We start from the raw sequence: 20,851 nt of genomic DNA, 5'->3' as shown, positions 1-20,851 counted from the left end.
TGCTAGTGAATGCTTTCTAATTTGTTTGAGAGTAAGATTAGATGGGCAGTTTCTCTCACTAAGGCAGTTGCTTTCTGACCAATTTTCAAAATGTCTGCATTCTTATACTGCCAACGTCAGATTGTCTCATCGGTTTGATGTTGGCAAAACAAAAAAGCAAACTCAATTGTGTTTTAGCATCCTGGGGCATAAGTTAAACTGACTGGCTAAATTCGAATTGTTGTCAAAGCAGCAACCAAAATTCAGACATACATTTTGCTATCAAAGGTTACGTATTTCAGTTTTCCAGTACACTCTGGGACTGCCATCTAGTCATACACACAGGTGCTCATAATCTGTCAATTCAGAAAAGCACTCTCTCTCAAAGGTACAGTACACATCTTTAACTTCATAAGCCCTACCCCCTTGAGATAAAACTGAATCATAATGAGAAGATGGCTTTATTTGTTTTTCTAGTTCTTAATCCCATTACTATGAAATACGTTATTAATCTGAGTTATACTTTTCACATTAATTTCTGCAAACATATATAACATTGGAATCGGTCAAATCTTACCTACACTTTTTCCTTTGAACCTACAATAATGCAAGTGCTATCACATTTTCATGAGCCGCAACACATACAATTTGTAAATTAAAAGTCTGTAACATAAGAATTCAAGAAAATAGTGTCCTATCTTTGCCTTTAAATCTTACCAAGGACGTAAGAGGGTTGTGGTCTGTGTACACAACTGTTTCCGAAACACTGGTTGTCACATAAACATTAAAATGTTGCAAGACCAGTACCAAACTCAATAAGTTTTTTGAGTGTTTTCTCTGGTGGATATTGAGTTTCTTTGAAAAGTAGCTGGTTGGCCATTCAATTCCATCATCTTCTTGCAGAGTACAGCTCCAACTCCTAAATTGCTGGCATCGATTGCAACTTTGAAGGGTTTCAAAAAGGTTTGGTGTAGCTAAAATTGGTGCAGAGGTTAATGCGGCTTTTAAATTCTCAAAAGCCTCCTGGCACTGTTCTGTCCACCAGAATTTTTTGTTTTTCAGTAAACACGCTGAAGAATTTTGGAACAAACTTCCAGTAGAATCCACTCAGTCCCAAGAAATTGAAGCACCTCTTTCTTTGAGGACAGTTGTGGAAATTTCTCAATGGCTTTCATCTTCACGTTCTGTTTTCTTTAAGTTTATTACCAGTTTTGAGTCTCGTAATCGTTCAAAATGCTCTGCCAATTGTATCATGTGATCTTTCCATGACTTGCTAAAGATTACTACATCATCCAGATAAACTGCACAGTTTGTTAATCTGGCCACATCTATGTTCATGAGTCTTTGGAATGTGGCTGGTGCATTCTTCATTCCAAAGAGATTCACTTTGAATTGATATAGCCCACTGGGGTTACAAATGCAGAAACTTCTTTTGCTCTCTCTGATAAAGGTACCTGCCAATAACCATGCAGTAGGTCCAACCTTATGATGCAAGTGGCTTGTCCAATTTTCTCTATACAGTCCTCCAATCTTGGTATTAGATAGGAGCCCAATTTAGTTATGGTGCTGACCTTCCAGTAGTCCACATAAAATCATTGAGTCCCACCAGGTATGAGAACTAACACAATCGCGGGCTCCCTACAATCCGACTTGGTTCGATGATATCTTTGTTGAACATCGCTTCCACTTCCTTCTGGACCTGTGTGGCTTTGAGAGATTAAGCCTGTAGGGGTGTTGTTTTATCAGAACAGCATTCCCTACTTCCACCTCATGCACAATAATATCATTCCTTCCCATCGTATTCTTGCGTATGTCTTCATACTGCTACAACAAACCATTCAACTCTGTTCTTTGCTCCTGAGACAGATAGCTCACTAACCTATCCCACTCCTCAAAGACTTCCTCATTATTGAATGTATTTTGAGGCACATCAAACACAACATCTGGATTTATTTCCTCACTTAATGGAGCTGTAACTAACACCTGTTTCTCCAGTTCCGTGTCTCTATTATAGTAAGGTTTCAACATATTCACATGACATGCATGATACATTTTCTTTCTTTCTATCATCTTTAGCAGATAGCTTATCTGACTCAACTTTTCTCAATTTGATAGGGATGACTAAACCTGGCTTTGAAGTAATCACCTACCACAGGTAACAACACTAATATGCCATCCCTATGGAAAAACATCTGAATTTTAGTGTTTTTATCTGCCACTTGTTTCATTCTATGCTGTGTCCTCTTCTGGGAGGAGAAAGTCAGGACTGCAGGTCAGAGTTGAAAGTGTGGAAAAGCACAGCAGGTCAGGTAGCATCTGAGGAGTAGGAGAGTCAACGTTTCAGGTGCAAGCCCTTCATCAGAAAAGCTCTGGTGAAGGGCTTATGCCCAAAACATCGATTCTCTTGCTTCTCAGCTACTGCCTGGCCTGCTGTGCTTTTCCAGCACCACACTCTCGACTGCTCTCTTCAGGTGCTCTTTAGCTAACTCACCTGATTTAATCTCTCCTTCACCTCAGATACATAATCCAAGTGTGAGATTTCAGACTTTGGTCCTATCAAATTTTCTTTAATTTCAAAGGGCCTATCACTTCATGTCTGAATATTAACTCAAAAGGAGTAAACGGAGTAGATTCGTTTTGGGGCAACTCTAATAGCAAACAATACAAATGGGGTGCCTTTATCCCAATCATTCAGGTAATCCTGACAGTACACTCTTAACATGGTTTTCAGGGTCTGATGCCATCTTTCCAAATCACCCTGGGATTCAGGATGGTATGTATTTGATTTAAAGTGCCTTATGCCTACGCTGTCCATGACTTCCTGAAACAGCCTAGCAGTAAAAGTAGACCCTTGGTCTGACAGAATCTCTCTGGGCAGCCTATACTGGGTAAAGAAAGCTCCCAAGTCCTCTACCACCCTTTTCGCCTAAATATTCCAGATTGGAATGCCTCAGGAAATTTGGTAGACACATCCATTATGGTAAAAACAATGACTGCAGATGCTGGAAACCAGATTCTGGATTAGTGGTGCTGGAAAAGCACAGCAGTTCAGCCTGCATCCAAGATTTCGCTGCTCCTTGGATGCTGCCTGAACTGCTGTGCTCTTTCAGCACCACTAATCCAGACATCCATTATGGTTCGCAAGTATTGTTTCCCACTTTTAGTTTTTGGGAGGGGATCATAACCCGCATGAAAGATTTTTCAAATGTGGGAATTGGCAACAAAGGTGTTGGTTTTATTACTGCCTATGGCTTACCATTTGACACATATGACACTTACAGCAACATTTAACCACATCCTTATGCAGTCCAGGTCAAAAGAGCTTTTGTACCTTAGCCGGAGTCTTCCTCACACTTAGATGACCTCCTGCTGGTAATTCATGTGCGACCTGTAATACTTCATTTCTGTATGCTACCGGCAATGCAATCTGGTGCCCTTCGACCCATTTCTCCTCTTCACTAACTTGCCATGGCCTTTATTTTCTTCTTAGGATTCTATCCTTACGTTAACAACCTTTGGGAATACATTCCGATTCCTTTTCGGAGTATGAGTCTATATATAATTCCATTAGTCTTTCAGGACTAAACAACTCTTCCTGACCCTCCACCTACTTTAGTTTTTCCTGTACCATTACATCAAACTGGGTGTCAGCTAACTGAACCTCCATTTACCTTTCTCTCTAGTTTTTGCTGCTTGCTGTGACTTATAACAGTAGGATCTTGTTATTACACAATCTGGAAAAATTCCAGGGTATTTTTCTTTTAACAATTCCCTGGTCTTCCTTTGGCTTCTCCACAAGGATCTTGCTAAGTTGTTCCCAAGAACAAACTGTATGCCTGGAACTGACACTCTGGGAGTGATTGCCAGCCTCGATTCGGATCTCCAACCTGATCTTACACAGAGGAGTGCTAAATTTCTGTCCATCTACTGTATTCCACCAATTACCATTCTCTCGGGTAACACATCAGAAAGATGCAAATACATTCATTTCTTACTATTAGAGACTGATTAGCTCCTGTATCTCCCAAAATTATAATTTCTTTCCTTCTCCCCATTCTTCTTGAGCAGACTTTACCCACAGAGTTCAAGTCTTTATAGAGGTCAGGCACTAACTCAAAACTCAGCCCCTGCCTAGGCTGTGCACTCTCCTGCAGCTCCTCAACTTTTCTTGGTGTTTCCTTTACTGCTTCCACTAATCCCACTGGCTTAGTCTCTTTTACTTTATTTCTTTCCCCCCAGAGTGCCTTTCTTCAATAACCAGCACTTTGTGTCTCATCTTATCACAGTGGAAACACTTGAGGCCTTTCACCACCACCATTTTTCATCCGTGATAAACTATTACCAGTGTGATCTACTTTGGTTTATCCGAATTTGTATCCCTACAGGATGAAATTCCTGTCAGTAGCTAAATTTCACCTTACGCACCAATGAATATTCATCTGCCATCTCTGCTGCACTTCTCAATTTTTGAGCTTTCTGTTCATCCACATGAGTTCTCATCATCTCTGGGAGTTTTTAAACTCCTTCAGCAGAATAAATCTCTTAGATCCTCATAGGTCTTATCTATTTTTAAGGCATTCACCCATCTATCAAAATTAATATGTTTAATTCTTTTGAACTCAACGCGAGTCTGACCTGATTCCTTCTTTATGTTTCTGAACCGTTGTCTATACACTTCTGGTACCAATTCATAGACACTCAAAATAGCCTGTTTGACATCTGCATAATCTCTGCTCCCCCCTCATCTGACAGCACTGCAAATACCTCACTAGTTCTGCCTACCAGCTTAGCCCGAACGAGATTTCCAAAAGTTTTCTGGCCACTCCATCTGCATAGCCAATTTTTCAAATGAAATAAAGGAGGTTTCAACTTCTTTCTCATCAAAATGTGGCAATGTTTTAACATATTTGTGTACATCACTATGTTCTCTCTTCATTTCCATCTTGTTAAATTGACTTTCCTGACTAATTGGAGGAGAAAGTGAGGACTGCAGATGCCGGAGATCAGAGCTGAAAATGCGTTGCTGGAAAAGCGCAGTAGGTCAGGCAGTATCCAAGGAGCAGGAGAATCGACGTTTCGGGCATGAGCCTGATGAAGCGATTCCTGAAGAAGGGCTCATGCTGAAATGTCTATTCTGTTGCTCCTTGGATGCTGTCTTTCCTGATTAATTCACAACTTCTGAAGTTCAAATTCTGTCCCCTTTCTTTCTTCTCTTTGCTCAGCTAAGAACCTTCTCTCCCTTTCTTTTCCCTCTAACATGGCTCTTTTTTCTCTTTCTTTATCTTCTAACTGCATTTGCCTTAATTGCAATTTAAGTCTTTCTAACTCTACTGCACTTGTCTGTTTCTCTGATACACCTAAATGCCTGACTAACTCTACTACAATTTCAGCTTTCCTTTTTTCCCTGGTTAAACTCAATTCTAACCTATTCGCTAATTCTAAAAGTACACCCTTCCTCCGGCTTGCTAAGTTTTCTTGGCAAATTTGGTAAGCATCTTCAAACCCCAGAACCTCTGAAGCAATCTTAAGAGCCATTTCCCTCACTTTTAATCTGCATGGAGTTTGCACATTCTCTCAGTGTCTGCTTGGGTTTCCTCTGGGTGCTCCGGTTTCCTCCCACAGTCCAAAAACACGCAGGTTAGGTGAATTGGCCAGCTAAATTGTCTATAATGTTAGGTTGGCAGGGGGGGGGGGGGGGGGGGGGAGGGGAGGGATGGTCTGGGTGGGTTGCTCTTTGGAAGGTCGGTGTGCACTTGTTGGGCTGAAGGGGCTGTTTCCACACTGTAGGGAATCTAATCTAATTTAACCAACCACAAGTAACCGAAATTAAACAAATTTTCTCATCTAAGTTTTATTTCAAAATCCAGGACACTAACCACAAGTGCTTAATCTGTTGGGATCTTTATTACCCCAAATCAGTTTAAATCAGTCCAAACTTATTCAAATCTCAGACCTGAGCCTCCAAACTGTTACAACACAGAGGCAAACCTCTTCTGTTAATTAAACCAAAACACTCAGAAAAGCTCGACTCGCTTTGTAATCTGTTAAGATAATGGGTGACAGAGAATTCCCAAATTTCACTATTTAGAGAAAATAACATCAATTTATTTTCTCTCTCTAAAAGTAAACATTAACCATAAAACAATCACAAATCTAAACCCCCCTTTCTCTTAACAGCTTACTCCCTCATTCCAACTCTATAATATGCTGTTCCAATAAGGCACTTAGTAAAATTACATCAATCTCAAAATCACAGTCTCTGTCTCCTCCGCTGTCTTCAACTTTCCTGATTACATCTGAGTTGTCTTCTTTCTTTTTACTGCAAATAGGTTTTGCATGAAAGGTACCTTTGATTGTGAGTGTTTTCTAATTACTTTGAGAGCAAGATGTCAGATGGGCAATTAACTCTCCAGCAGTTTCGCTCTCTGATCAATTTTCAAAATGTTTGCATTCTTATATCCCCAACATCGGATTCTCTCATTGGTTTGATGTTAGCAAAAAAACAAACTCGATTGGGTTTTAGTATCCTGGGGCATAATTTAAACTGAGGTTAAATTCGAACTGCTGTCAAAACAGCAACCAAAACGTAGGTATCCAATTCACAGCCAAATGTTACATATTTTCATTTTTCCAGTACATTCTGGGACTGCCATCTAGTCATATACAATACAATGTCGATTACCTAAACATCAATTAGTCAAATTTCAGATTATCTGAACAAGATTTCAAGGTCGCCTAAAAACAGCATGAGGCAACTCTGCATTCAGTTATCAGTTAAATGGCATGATAGCATGCATTGCTGGATAACCAGCACTCAAATTATTGCTTGTTTACGATCGGATCAGTTATCCGAAAATAATCCCCGGCCGTCTCGTTCAGATAATCAAGGTTGTTCTGTACACAGCTTAGAAGGTCAATTCAGAACAGCATTCTTTCTGTCTCTTAAAGGTACAGTATATGCCTGCAACTTCATAACAATACAAAATCTTGAGGGGACTTGACAGGAAAACAAGAGGAGGAAGATTATCAGGGGATGTTGGGAATCTGTTTCAATAAAACCAGCCATAATCTTATCAAATGCTGGATCAGGTTCAAGGAGCTGAGGGGCCTTCTCCTGCTCCTAATTTATATGCCCACATGATAGTTTTCCTGTTCCTTCTGAAGTAGCATTGTGACTGATAAGAAATATCGTAGGTTATCAAGATGGTTAAATGGACAAAATAAATTTAACACAAGATTTGAAGCGATTTCCCCATTCTTCCAATCAAAAAGGTATTGTAATACACACTCAAAGGCACAATTCAAAAATGTATATAGGATCACAGAAAGTTAAGAGTGTATGCATACAAATTGAAGATAGGCGGAAGTGGATACTGCAGATGCTGGTGATTGGAGTCAAGATTAGAGTGATGCTGGAAAAGCACAGCAGATCAAGCAGCATCAGAGAAGCAGGGAAAAAAAAATCCTGATGAAAGGCTTTTGCCCGAAACGCCAATTTTCCTGCTCCGCTGTGCTTTTCCAGCACCACTCTAAACTTGGTTACAAATTGAAGATGTCGGAGCAGTTCGAGAAAATGATCTGTCATATGGAATCCTGTTTTTTTTTTGAGGAGAGACTACAAATAGTTAGAAAAAACCTTTTGAAAAGAACAGATTCAGTTGCCATCACGAAGAAGATGATGCTGGGGAAGCTGAAAGGTCTGAAGGTGGATAAATACCAGCAATGATGGACCACAGCCGAGAGGTCTGAAGGAGATAGCTGATAAGACTGTGGCAGCATTGGTAGTGATCTTTCAGGAATCGCTGGAGTTAAGGAGGGTTCCAGAGGAAAAGTGGCTAAGGTAACAGCTCTGTTTAAGAAGAGAGAGAGGCAGACAATGGGAAATTACAGGACAGTTAATCTGGCATGGGTCATTGGTGTGATTTAAGAATCCATCACTAAGGAGGAGATTGTCGGATACTTGGATGTGCATGGTAAAACAGGGCTGAGTCAGCATGACCTCATCAAGGGGACAGAGTATTTGACAGATCTGTTAGAATTTGGAGGAGTTAACGAGCTAGTTAAACAAAGGAGAGCCAGTGGATATGATCTATTTGGATTTCCAAAAGTCCTTGGACAAGGTGTCACATTAGAGGCTGCTAATTAAAATAAGGGCCTGTTGATTTAGGGGCAAGGTACTGGCATGAATATAGGATTGGCTGAGTGGCAGAATGCAGAGAGTGGGGATAAAGGGATCTTCTATCAGAGTCAGTGTTGGACGGAAAATATTTGTGTTATATATTAATGATCTGGATATTATGTCATCGATGGAGGGGGACAGGTAGCGTTGAGAAGATGGGGTGGCTTCAAAAATGAATGAACAAACAAAAATTAGCCTAATCAATTAGATATAACAATCCAACTGAATGTTAGAACATAGATTGAAATGGTATCCAAGTTCTCCTGTGTCAGCTAACCATGGAACAATTACAGCCTAGGAGGGCTTTTGGCTTGGAGAGTGGGCGTAGAAGTGGCAGATAGAAAACAATGCGGGAAACCGAGAGGCTATGCACTTTGATAGCAAGAATAGAGGACTTGATGTTTTCCCCAGTACAGACTTGGACCTGAAGAGACAGCTTCACAGTGAAGGGATGACTCTTTAAAAAGAGAAATGGGGGAGATTAGAAAGGAATGATCACCTTATTGGGATAGTACTACAGACTCCAATAGTCAGCAGCAAAGTAAGAAGCAAATTTGAAAGGAAATCTTTGATGAGAGCAGGGCGGTAAACGTAGTCTATATGGATTGCAGTAAGGCATTTGATAAGGTTCCACATAATAGGCTGCTCTGGAAGGGTGGATCGCATCAAGTCCAGGGCGAGCTGGCAAATTGGATACACAATTGGCTTGACGGTAGGAAGCAGAGGGTAATGGTGGAAGGATGCTTGTCAGACTGGAGGCCGTGACGAGTGGAGTGCCTCAGGGTCAGTGCTGTGCCCATTGATGTTTGTTATCTATATCAATGATTTGGATGAGAATGTACAAGGCATGATTAGTAAGTTTGCTGACACTAAAATAGGAGATATTGTGGACAGTGAGGAAGGTTATCAGAAATTGCAGCAGGACCCTGATCAGTTGAAGAAGTGGGTCGAGAAATGGTAAATGGAGTTTAATATAGATAAATGTTAAGTGTTGCATTTTGCAAAGTCAAATCAAGGTAGGAGTTTTCTGGTGAATGGTAGGGTCTGAAGGAGAGTAGTGGAACAGAGGGACCTTGGAGTTCAGACTCTCAGTTCTCCAGTCACAGGTAGACAGGACAGCGAAGGACGCTTTTGGCACACTGGCCTTTAGCAGTCAGGGCATTGAGTAAAGAAGTTGGGAAATTATGTTGCAGTTATACAAGGTGTTGGTGAGGCCACACTTGGAGTACAGTGTTATGTTCAGCTTTGATCAGCTTGCCATAAAAACACAATGCTTTTAAACTGGAAAGAGTGCAGAAGAAATTTACAAGGATGTTGCTAAGGCTCAAGGGACTGAGTTATAGGGAGAAACTGGACAAGCTAGGACTTTTTTCTTCAGAGTGTAGGAAACTGAGGGGGAATCTTCTTCAGCAAAATAGAAGAAAATACACATTCACCCTACAGAGTTGTGTGCGCGTACATGCGTGCATGCATGCGTGAGAGAGAGATATCGTGTGCATGACACAGAGTGTAAGTGCGCTGAGAGACTGTGGGTTTGCAAGCTTGGTAGAGTGTGTGCATGAGTATGATGGTAAAAAAGGTAGGGGGTTTGCATTGCTAACCCGGGTTAGTATCACAGCTGCAAAGAGGGAAGCCATTGAGAAGGATTTGTCTACAGAGTCAGTGTGGGTGGAAAACAGAAACAAGAATGGAGCAGTCAGTCATTTTACTGGGAGTTTTCTATAGACCCCCCAGTAGTGAGAGAGACACAGAGGACTGGGAGGCAGATTTTGGAAAGGTCCAGAACTTACAGGGTTGTTGTCATGGGTGATTTCAACTTCCCCAACACTGATTGGAATCTGCTTACTGCAAATAGTTTGGATGGTGCAGTTTTTGTCAGGTGTGTTCAGTAGGTAGGCTGACTAGAAGGGAGGCCATATTGGGAACAGTGACCACAATTCTGTAAGTTTTAGAAGACTCGTAGACAAAAATTAGAGTGGTCCTAAGGGAAGAGTACTAAACTGGGCCAAGGCCAATTATATCAAAATTCAGCCATAGCTGGGAAACATGGATTGGGAACAGTTATTTGAAGGGAAGTCCACATTTGATATGTGGGAGGATTTCAAAAAATAGGTTGAAGATAGTGCAGGATAGGCATGCCCCTTTGAAAACAGGAGATAGGAAAGGCAAGATTTGTGAACCGTGGATGATAGGAGAAATCGTCCAATAGCCAACCAGGAAAAGGGAAGCGTACATAAGGTCCAGGCAGCTAAGGACAGAACGGGCCTTAGTGCAATATTGGGAGATAAGGATCGATCTTAAATGAGGCATCAAGCAGGCTAAAAGGGGTCATGAAATAACTTTGGCGAGCAGAATTAGGGAGAATCCCAAGGCCTTTTATTCATATATATGAAGCAAGAGGATAACTAGAGTAAGGGTTGGTCCACTCAAGGATAAGGAAGGTTCTACGTCGATTCTCAATGATTACAAGGTAACCAGGAAAGAATTGAAGAATGGACTTAGGAGAGCTAGAAGGGGGCATGAAAAAGCTTTACCATGTAGGATTAAGGAAAACCCCAAGACATTCCACACTTATATGAGGGACAAGAGGATAGCCAGAATGAGGGTTAGTGTATGGGATGCTGGAAAGGCACAGCAGGTCAAGCTGCATCAGAGAAGCAGGAGAATCGACGTTTTGGGTATAAGCCCTTCATCAGGCTGTTGCAGGTTGCCACAGGGTATTTACAGGATGCAGAACTGGGCTCAGAAGTGGCAGATGGAATTCAACCTGGAAAAGCGTGAAGTGATTCATTTTGGAAGGTCGAATTTGAATGCACTTTACAGGAGTAAAGGCATGATTCTTGGCAGTGCGGAGGAATCTTGGGGTCCACATTCACAGATCCCTCAAAGTTGCCACCCAAATTGATAGGGTTGTTAAGACGACGTATGATATACTGGCTTTCAGGAGTAGAGGGTTGGAGTTTACGAACAGCCAGGTTGTACTGCAGCTCCATAGAGCCTTGGTTAGGCCACACTTGGAATATTCTGTTCGGTTCTGGTCACCTCATTATACGATGAGGAAGCTTCAGAGGGGGTGCAGAAGAGATTCACCAGGATGTTGCCTGGACTGGAGGGCATGTCTTATGAAGAAAGGTTGAGGGAGCTAGGGTTTTTCTTATTGCAGGGAAGAAAGAGGAGAGGTGACTTGGTAGAGATGTACAAGATGATGAGAGGCATATATAGAGTGAATAGTCAGAGACTTTTCCCCAGAGCAGAAATGACTGTTACAAGGGGGTGTAATTTTCAGGCGATCGGAGGAAGGTTTAGGAGAGATGTCAGAGGTTGGTTCTTTACACAGAGTGGTGGGTGCGTGGAATGCACTGCTAGCATTGGTAGCAGAGTCAGATACATTAGGGACATTTAAGCGACTCTTGGATAGGCATATGGATGATAGTAAAATGAAGGGTATTAAGGGTTAATTTGATCTTAGATTAGGATAAAAGGTCAGGCACAACATTGAAGGCTGAAGGGCCTGTACTGTGCTGTACTGTTCTATGTTGTAAATATATTCAGGGCAAAAGAAAAACGAGAGAGAGAATAGGGCCCTGAAAGATCAACAGCACTTCCTGTGTTTGGAACCAGAGAGGGTTAAGATACTAAATAAGTATTTCATATCAGTGGAGAAGGATGTGGAAGTGAGAAATCTTGGAGAAATAAACAGTGATAGCTTTAAAACTGTCCATATTACAGAGTGGGTGGTGCTGAATGTCTAAAATAATGCATAAACTTGGATAAATCCTCAGGATATAATCTGATGCATTCCAGAACTCTTTGGGAAGCTAGGGAAATGATTGCTGGGCCCCTTGTTGAGAAATCTGTATCATCGTCAGCAATCCGTGAGGTGCCAGAGGACTGGAGGGGTGGCTGATGTTGTGGCTTTATTTGAAAAATGCTGCAAGGAGACACAAGGGAACTATAGACCACTGAGCAGTGACCAGTAATACCAGGGTATTAAAGGAAATGGCGACGGATAGTGGATCCATTGGTAACAATATTCCAAAATTCCCTGGACATAGGAAAAGTTCCAGTAGATTGGAAAAATGCTAAAATAACTCTCTTATTCAAAAAGAGAGAGCAGAAATATGTGGGAAATTACAAACCAGTCAGTTTAACATCTGTTGTTGGCAAAGTGTTAGAAACAATGATCAAGAAAGCAATATCAGGACATTTATAAAGGCAAAAAGCTTTCTATCAGAATCAGCATGGTTTTAAGAAGGGTTGATTTGCATGAGTTCTTCAAAGATATAACAAGCAAAGTGAATAATGGGAATCTTGAAAAAGTAATATATCTGGACTTCCAGAAGGTGCTTGAGCCTCAGTGGCATAATGGCTCAGTGGTTAACACTGCTGCCTCAGCACCAAGGACCCAGGCATTGATTCCAGACTCGAGTGATTGTCTGTGGAGTTTGCACATTCGCTCCTTGTCTGTGGGGGTTTTCTTCAGGTGCTCCGGTTTCCTCCCGCAATCCAAAGGTGTGCAGGTTAGGTGAATTGGTCATGCTAAATTGCCCATAGTCTTCAGGAATGTGTAGGTTAGGTGCATTAGTCAGAGGAAATGTAGAGTAATAGGGTATGGGAATGGGTCTGTGTGCGTTACTCTTCGAAGGGTCGGTGTGGACTTTTTGGGCCAAATGGCCTGTTTCCAAAGTGTAGGAATTCTATGGATCTATATGAACGACTTGGATCAGGGACAGAAGGCTCGTGGCCAAATTTACAGATGACAAAAAAAAAGGCAGGACGGTAAACTGCAATGAGGAAATAAGAACCTTACAAATGGATAGATAGGTTAGGAGAGCAGATCAAAAGGTGGTAGAGTTTAACGTGGATAACTGCGAGCTCATTAATATTGGTTGGAAAAATGAGAAAGTGATATATTATCTAAACGGGGAGAAATTTCAGGATGCGACAGTACAGGAGAGTAGATGTTCTTGTTCATGGGCCATAGAAAACTAGCATAAAGAAAAGCAAATGGAATGTTGGCTTTTATAGCTAAAGGAAGAGAATATAAAGAGAAGGAAAGATTGTTACAACTATATAAGGCAATGGTGAGACTGCACCTGGAATATTGTGGCAAAAGTGAGGACTGCAGATGCTGGAATTTAGGTCAGTGTGGTGCTGGAAAAGCACAGGTCAGGTAGCATCCAAGGAGCAGGAAAATCCATGTTTTGGGCAAAAGCCCTTCCACAGTTTTGGCTCCTTATTTGAGGAAAGGTGTAGTGGCATTGGAAGCAGTTCAGAGAAGGTTCACTAGATTGATCCCAGAGGTGAGGAGTTTGTCGTATGAAGAGAGATTGAACAATTTGGGCCTATATTCTCTGGAATTTATAAGAATGAGAGGAGATCAAATTGAGATATTCAAGATGATAAAAAATATGGATAAGATAGGTGTGGAGCACATGCTTCCTCTTGTGGGGCATTCTGGGATGCGAGATCATATTCTCAGGATAAGAGGTAGCAAATTTAAAGGAGAGTTGAGGAAAAACTACATCTCCCAAAGGATTGTGAATCTATGGAATTCGCTAACCCCAAGTACAGTGGATGATGGGACAGTGAGTAAGTTTAAGGAGGAGTTAGACAGATTTTTAATTGGTAAGAGGTTGAAGTGTTATGAACAGAAGGCAGGAAAATAGGTCTGAGGAACATAATCTGCCATGATTAAATGGCGGAGCAGACTCAGTGGGCAGAATGGCCTAATTCTGCATCTATATTTTATGAGCCTTACATCTGTGTTGGGTAAGTTGTTAGAGGAGTTCTGAGGAACAGGATTTACATGTACTTGGAAAAGCAAAGATGGATTAGGGATAGTCAACATGGTTTCTCAACATGCATGGGAAATTATCTCTCTTAAACTTGATAGAGTTTCTTCACGATGTGACAAAGATAGAAGAAGCCAGAACGGTGGATGCTGTATAGACAGGCTTCAGCAAGGTATTCCATAAGTTCTGCATGATAGGCTGGTTGGCAAGGTTAGATCAAATGGAATACAGGGGGAGCTAGCCAGTGGATACAGAATTGGCTTGATGATAGGAGACAAAGTGAGGACTGGTAGGAGACAGAGGGTGATTTTTCAGACTGGAGGCCTGTGACCAGTGGTGTGCCACAAGAATCAGTGCTGGGTCCACTGCTTTTCATCATTTATATAAAATGATTTGGATGTGAATGTAGGAGGTATCGCTACTAAGTTTGCAGATGACACCAAAATTGGTGGAATGGACAGGGAGAAAGGTTATCTCAGAGTACAACGGGACTATGATCAGATGGACTGATAGGCTGAGGATTGGCAGATGGAGTTTAACTTAGAGAAATGTGAGGTGTTTTACTTTGGCAAGGCAAACCAGGGCAGAACTTATACACTTAAAGGTAGGATCCTGGGGAATGTTGCCAAACAAAGAGATTTTGAGTGCAGGTTCATAGTCTTTGAAAGGATTGGAGGCCTTGAGCTATAGGGAGAGGCTAAATAGGCTTGGGACTATTTTCCCTGTAGTGTCAAGGCTGAGGGGTGACTATATGAAGGTCTATAAAGTCAGGAGAGGCATGGATATGGTGACTAGTCAAGTTCTGTTGCACAGGGTAGGGGAGTTCAGAACTAGTTTAAGGGGATGGGGGCGAGCTATAAAAGGGACCTGAGGGACAACATTTTCACACACAGGGTGGTGTGTGTATGGAATAAGCTGCCAAAGGAAGTGGGGGATGTTGGTATAATTACAACATTTAAAAGGCATCTGGATTGGTATATGAATAGGAAGGGTTTAGAGGGATATGGGCCAAATGCTGGCAAGTGGGACCAGATTAATTTCAGATATTTGGTTGGCATTACCGAGTTGGACTGAAGGGTTTGTTTCCATCCTATGTAACTATGATTCCATAGCTAGGAAGAAGAATTTCTTAACCCAGATGGTGGTGAATCTGTGGAATACATTGCCGCAGAAGGTTATGAAGGCAAAGTAATTGAGTGTATTTAAGATGGAGATAGATACGCTCTTGATTTAATAAGGGGATCAAGAGTCACAGGAGAAGGGAAGAGAATGGAGTTGTGAAACATGATCCAATGGCAGAGGAGACTCAATAGGCTGTACGACCTACTTCTGCTCCGAGGTCATACGGGTATAATGTCCAAATCCGGTTAGCACACTTTCAAAAGGAAGAAATGACTTGAGTCAGGGAATTTAGTCATGTGGATACAATGGAAAACTTGGGATATTCTCCACAGAGGAAAAGATTCATAAGACATGCTTAAACATGACGAGGAAGGAAGAAACTGTTCACATTTGGCATGATAGCCAACAACCAAATGTACAAATTTAAAGAAAGAACCAAGTTAAAAATGAGAAAATAAAACCTAAATACTGCAGATGCTGAAAGCCTGAAACAAAAACAAAATGGAGAAGAATCGACAGATCTGGCAACATCTCGTGGAGAGAAAAAGAGTTAACTTTTTGAGTCTGATATGACTCTGCATCAGTTAAACGAGAATTGTTTTTTCGAGAAAGCAGGTGATTAGGACCTGGAATATATTGTCTGAAATGATGTTGGAGGCAAGTTCATGCAGGGTTTTCAAAAAGAAGCAGGACCTGCATTTTGAAAGAAAATATTTGAAAAGCTATAAGGACAAGTAGTAGGATTAACTATATTGCTTTTGTAAAGAGACAACAGACTTAGTGGGTCAAAAGGTCTCCAGCGCTATAACCACTCCATGATCTGTTGATACAGAAAATCATGAATACCAGTCAATCTGTCCAGTCTGTTCAGACATTCAATTAGATTCTGATTATTCATTCAGACAATGTAGGCACTGCTACCATAACCAGCATTTATTGTTACCCATAATCGCCCAGAGGGCAGCTAAATATCAACGGCATTACTGCGGGTCTGGTGTCACATGTAGGCCAGGCAAAGTAAGAATGGCAGATTTCTTTCCTTAAAGGACATTAGCAAAACAGATGAACATTGTTTTGGAAAAGGTAAATTTGGAAAGTCTATCTTTAGACTTTTAATTCTAGATTTTTACTGAATTCAAAGGGTCACTGGACTTGAAAGGCCAACGTCATTTTCTCTCCACCAGATTGTTGAGTTTCTCCAGCAATCTGATTTTGTTTCCCCAGAACATTACCTGGGTCACTGAATTAATAGTGACGAGGCCATCACCTCCCCCATAGATCTGTGCCCCTCTTACATGTGTGACCATGAACATTCATGGCTGGTCACAAGTAAAACATGTTCATTATTCTGAAAAATATAACGAAGATATCTCATTTGAACTTCAGACCTTAGTGCTGTAATCATGCATTAGATTCTTACTGTCATTCCATGCTTAAGGATAAGTTTCATGAGATCCTCCTCTATTGTGGCCAAGAAGGTCTCGCTTGGATGCTCCATCAATGGAACGACCAATTCCAAAATCTTTGCCACATTGCAGATGACAAGGAAGTCGCTTTGTGTCTGGAAATGGATAAGTATAATAGACAAAGTCATGAATGTTATAAGCAAGACCATTTGGCTTATAGCTTTTATGCTGGCTCTCAAAGCAGTATACCCTGTCTAACTGCATCTGAATTCTTGGATTGGTTTATAAAGCAGAAATAGATTACTCAGCCAAAACAGCCTGTCGGAGTTCATCCTTTTAAGAGACTGGCAACAAACATCATAGGAATTTTATAGATGTAACGGGAATCAAGATTGGAGTTGCATGCATCCAGGGGAAATGCAGAGCATTCCATCACACTCCTGATTTTTGCTGAGAATGTGTTGCTGGTTAAAGCACAGCAGGTTAGGCAGCATCCAAGGAACAGGAAATTCCACGTTTCGGGCCAGAGCCCTTCATCTGGCCCAAAAATCACTCCTGATTTTTGCATAGTAAACACCGTACAGGCTTTGGGCAGTCAGAACCTGAGTTACTTGTCATTGAATTCCCAGCCCCTTATCTATTCCAACAGCCACAGTATTTATATATTTGGTCTGTCCAGTTTCCAGTCAAGGTAACACCCCAGGATGTTAAAAGTGGGAATTCAGTGATGATAATGCTACTGAACATCATTTGCTACTTTCTAAGCTCAAGCCTGAATAGTGTCCAGGGGTTGTAGCATTTGGACATGGACATGTAGGAGACATTGGTAAGGCCACATTTGGAGTACTGCATACAATTCTGGTTGCCATGCGATAGTAAGGATGTAATTAAATTGGAAAAGGGATGAAAAAAATTTTGAGAATGTTATCAAACCTGGAAGGTTTGAGTTATGAGGAAGTTGGATTGAACATAGAATGGTACAGCACAGTACAGGCCCTTCGGCCTACGTTCTTGTGCCAAGCATTTATCTTAATCTAAGATCAACCTAACCTACACCCCTCAATTCACTACCGCCCATATGCTTGTCCAACAGTTGCTTAAATGTTTGACTCTACCATTCTGTGCACGCATCACTCTGCGTAAAGAACCTACCTCTGACATCTGGCCTATACCTTCCTCCAATCACTTTAAAATTATGCCCCCTTATGATAGCCATTTCTGCCTGGGGGAGGCGGTCCCTGGTTATCTGCTCTATCTATGCCTCTCATTACCTTGTACACCTCTCTGCCTCCTCCTCTCCAGTGCAAAACGCCCAAGCTCACTCAACCTCTCTTCATAAGGCAAGCCCTTCAATCCAGGCAGCATTTTGGTAAATCTCCTCTGCACCCTCTCTAAAGCATCTACATCCTTCCTCTAATGAGGCGACTAGAACTGAATACAATACAGTATTCCAAATGTGATCTAATCAGGGTTTTATAGAGCTGCAGCAAAACCTCATGGCTCTTAAACTCAATCCCCCCTGTTAATGAAAGACAAAATACCATACGCCTTTTTAAAACCCTATCAACCTGAGTGGCAACTTTGAGAGATCTATGTATGTGGACCCCAAGATCACACTGTTCCTCCACACTGCCAAGAATCCTGTCTTTAACCCTGTATTCAGCATTCAAATTTGACCTTCCAAAATGAATCACTTTGAACAACATCATTTTCAAATTAAATGGAAACTTCTATTCTACAGTGGTCACTATTCCCTAAATGTTCTTTCACAACAAGGTTATTAATTGGCCCTCTCTGATTTGCATAATGCCACATTCAAAGTAATCTGTGTCCTTGTTGATTCCTCAACGTATTACCTTGAAAATGATCTTGAAAACATTTAGGGGGAGGTGATGGCCCTAGTGGTATAATTACTAGATGATTAATCCAGAAATTCAGCTGATGTTGAGAACCTGGCAGGTGGTGGAATCTGAATTCAATAATAATCTGGAATGAAGAATCCACTGTGAAACTATTGTTGATTTTTAGAAAAACTCATCTGGTTCAGAAACCCACAACCACTTGCCATCTTCTTTCAGATAGCCAATTGTGCATCCAGAAAGCCAATTTCCCTGTACCCCATACCTCCTAACTTTCTGAATCAGCCTACCATGGAGAACCTTATCAAATGCCGTACTGAAATCCAAATGCACCATATCCACTGCTCGACCGTCATCAACTTGTCTCGTCATATCCTCAAAGAACTAAATAAGATTTGTGAGGCATGAACTACTCCTCACAAAACCATGCTGACTATCTTTAATCAAAGGGAAACGCTATTATCCTAACGAAATGGGAGGGCACTATTTCGTTCAGATAATCGATTGGTTAATTGATTAACTGCCTTCCCTCCGGGCTCAGAGTTTTTCAAGTCTGCTCTCTGTTCGGGAGACCGCAGAAGCATGCGAGACCCTGCCCTCATCCAACACCACCCCCCAACCCCTGTCCAACATCGCCCCCTGTTCCCACCGCCTCCCCGCATGCCCCCTCTCCGGGGCAGCCAGACTGTACAGCAACAAGACTGCTCTGCAGCTACCTTTGTGGGGTAAGTCCCCAAATAGCGCACGCACACACACTTCTTACTGCAACTTTTTGACAGATTCCATGTTTACCCTGTACAGGACAATGTTGGTCAGATTATCTGGGGAAGGCGGGAGGGGGGGGTTTAAGGGTACACCCCTCTGTAGAACTCCAGGGAAAGTTTGGGTGGGGGGGGGGGGGGGGAAGAAAGAGGGAGGGAGCGTGCGCAAAAGGTCAGTCATTTGGAGATAGTGCCTGTTTAATTACTGTAAACAAGAGACGCAATCACTGTTGGAAGCACGTCTTTGATGCAATGTTTCTATCTGGACTTCAAGGTCTCCTTTGGATAATCGGTATTCAGATAACCGAGGTTTCTCTGTAGTCATAAATCCTCTCTTTCAGGATCTTTTCCAGTACCATGCTTACCACAGATGTTTAGACTGACTGGTCTGTAATTCCCAGGCGTTTCCCTTTTTTGAACAAAGGAGCAACATTCACCTCCCTCCATTCATCTGGTACTACTCCCACAGAGAATGAGGATGTAAAGATCATTGCTAGCGGCGCAGCAATCTCATTCCTCACTTCCTGTAGTTACCTTGGATATATCTGGCCTAGCCCTGGGAACTTACTTATCTTGGTGCTTCCCAGAATTGTCAGCACATCCACTTTCTTAGTATCAATCTGTTCAAGCCTATTACTTGGTCCACGGTGTTCTCATGATCAACTAGATCCCCCTCTCTAGTGAATACGGAGGCAAAAAAAACCTCATTTAGGGCCTCCCCTACCTCTTCAGACTCCAGGTACAAGTTCCCTCCACTATCCCTGATCAGTCCTACCCTCTGTATGATCAATCTCTTATTCCTCACATCAGTGTAGAACGCCTTTGGGTTTTCCCTAATCCTTCCCGCCAAGGTTTTTACACGGCTTCTCTTAGTTCTCCTCAGTCCATTTTTGGGTTCTTTCCTAGATAACCTGTAATCCTCTAAAGCTGTGACAGATCCTTGCTTCCTCAACCTTAAGTAAGCATCATTCTTCCTCCTGTCGTGAAGCTTCGCTGGTCATCTAAGGCTATTTCACATCATTCCTTGCCTGCCTCTGTGGGACAAAGTTATCCAACACTCGCAACAAGTGTTCCTTAAACAGCCTCCACATTTCTTTCGTGCATTTCCCGAAGAACGACTGTTCCCAATTTATACTTCACAGCTCCTGTCTAATAGCAGTAGAAGTTCCCTCCCCTGATTAAATACCTCCCCATACTGTCTGCTTCTATCCGTCTCCATGGCTATGGTAAAGGTGAGGCAGTTGTGGTCACTGGGTTGAGTGAAATAGGGTTTGATAGGAAGGGTGAGGGCAGTAACAAATTAAAAATACTATATATGAATACACGAAGTATTAGAAATAAGAGGGATGAACTTGAGGCTCTTTTGGAAATTGGCAGCTACGATATGGTGGGGATAACTGAGACGTGGCTTCAAGTGGATAGGGCCTGGGAAATGAATATTCAAGGATACACGTGATATCGTAAGGACAGACTGATGGGCGAAGGGGGTGGGGTGGCCCTGTTGGAAACATGCTGGAGTGGGGGGGGCTAGATTCAGGGGATGTAGAGTCAGTATGAATAGAGCTGAGAAATTCTAAGGGAGTTATCTACAGGCCCCCAAACATTAGTATGGATGTAGGGTGTAAGTTGGATAAGGAGCTGAAATTGGCCTGTCGCAAAGATGTTACTACAGTTGTTATGGGGAATTTCAACATGCAGGTAGACTAGGAGAATCAGGATGGTATTGGACCTCAAGAAAGAGACTTTATGG

At 41.9% G+C, this 20,851-nt stretch overlaps 1 protein-coding gene across 3 annotated transcripts in view; it reads right to left on the bottom strand.

Annotated features, from left to right (window-relative positions):
* nipbla (NIPBL cohesin loading factor a) overlaps positions 1-20,851 on the bottom strand; it is a 529,062-nt gene that overhangs the window by 106,552 nt on the left and 401,659 nt on the right. For all 3 annotated transcript variants that reach the window (XM_060834051.1, XM_060834059.1, XM_060834067.1), the window contains one exon: positions 16,496-16,636. In XM_060834051.1, coding sequence (XP_060690034.1) covers positions 16,496-16,636 — 141 coding nt within the window. The remainder of the gene's footprint in view (positions 1-16,495; positions 16,637-20,851) is intronic.

Source organism: Hemiscyllium ocellatum, chromosome 2 (assembly GCF_020745735.1).
Source record: "Hemiscyllium ocellatum isolate sHemOce1 chromosome 2, sHemOce1.pat.X.cur, whole genome shotgun sequence".
In the NCBI taxonomy this organism is placed as follows: Eukaryota; Metazoa; Chordata; class Chondrichthyes; order Orectolobiformes; family Hemiscylliidae; genus Hemiscyllium; species Hemiscyllium ocellatum.
The sequence above is the reverse complement of the archived record's forward strand: the minus strand, read 5'-3'. Positions and strand labels throughout refer to the sequence as shown.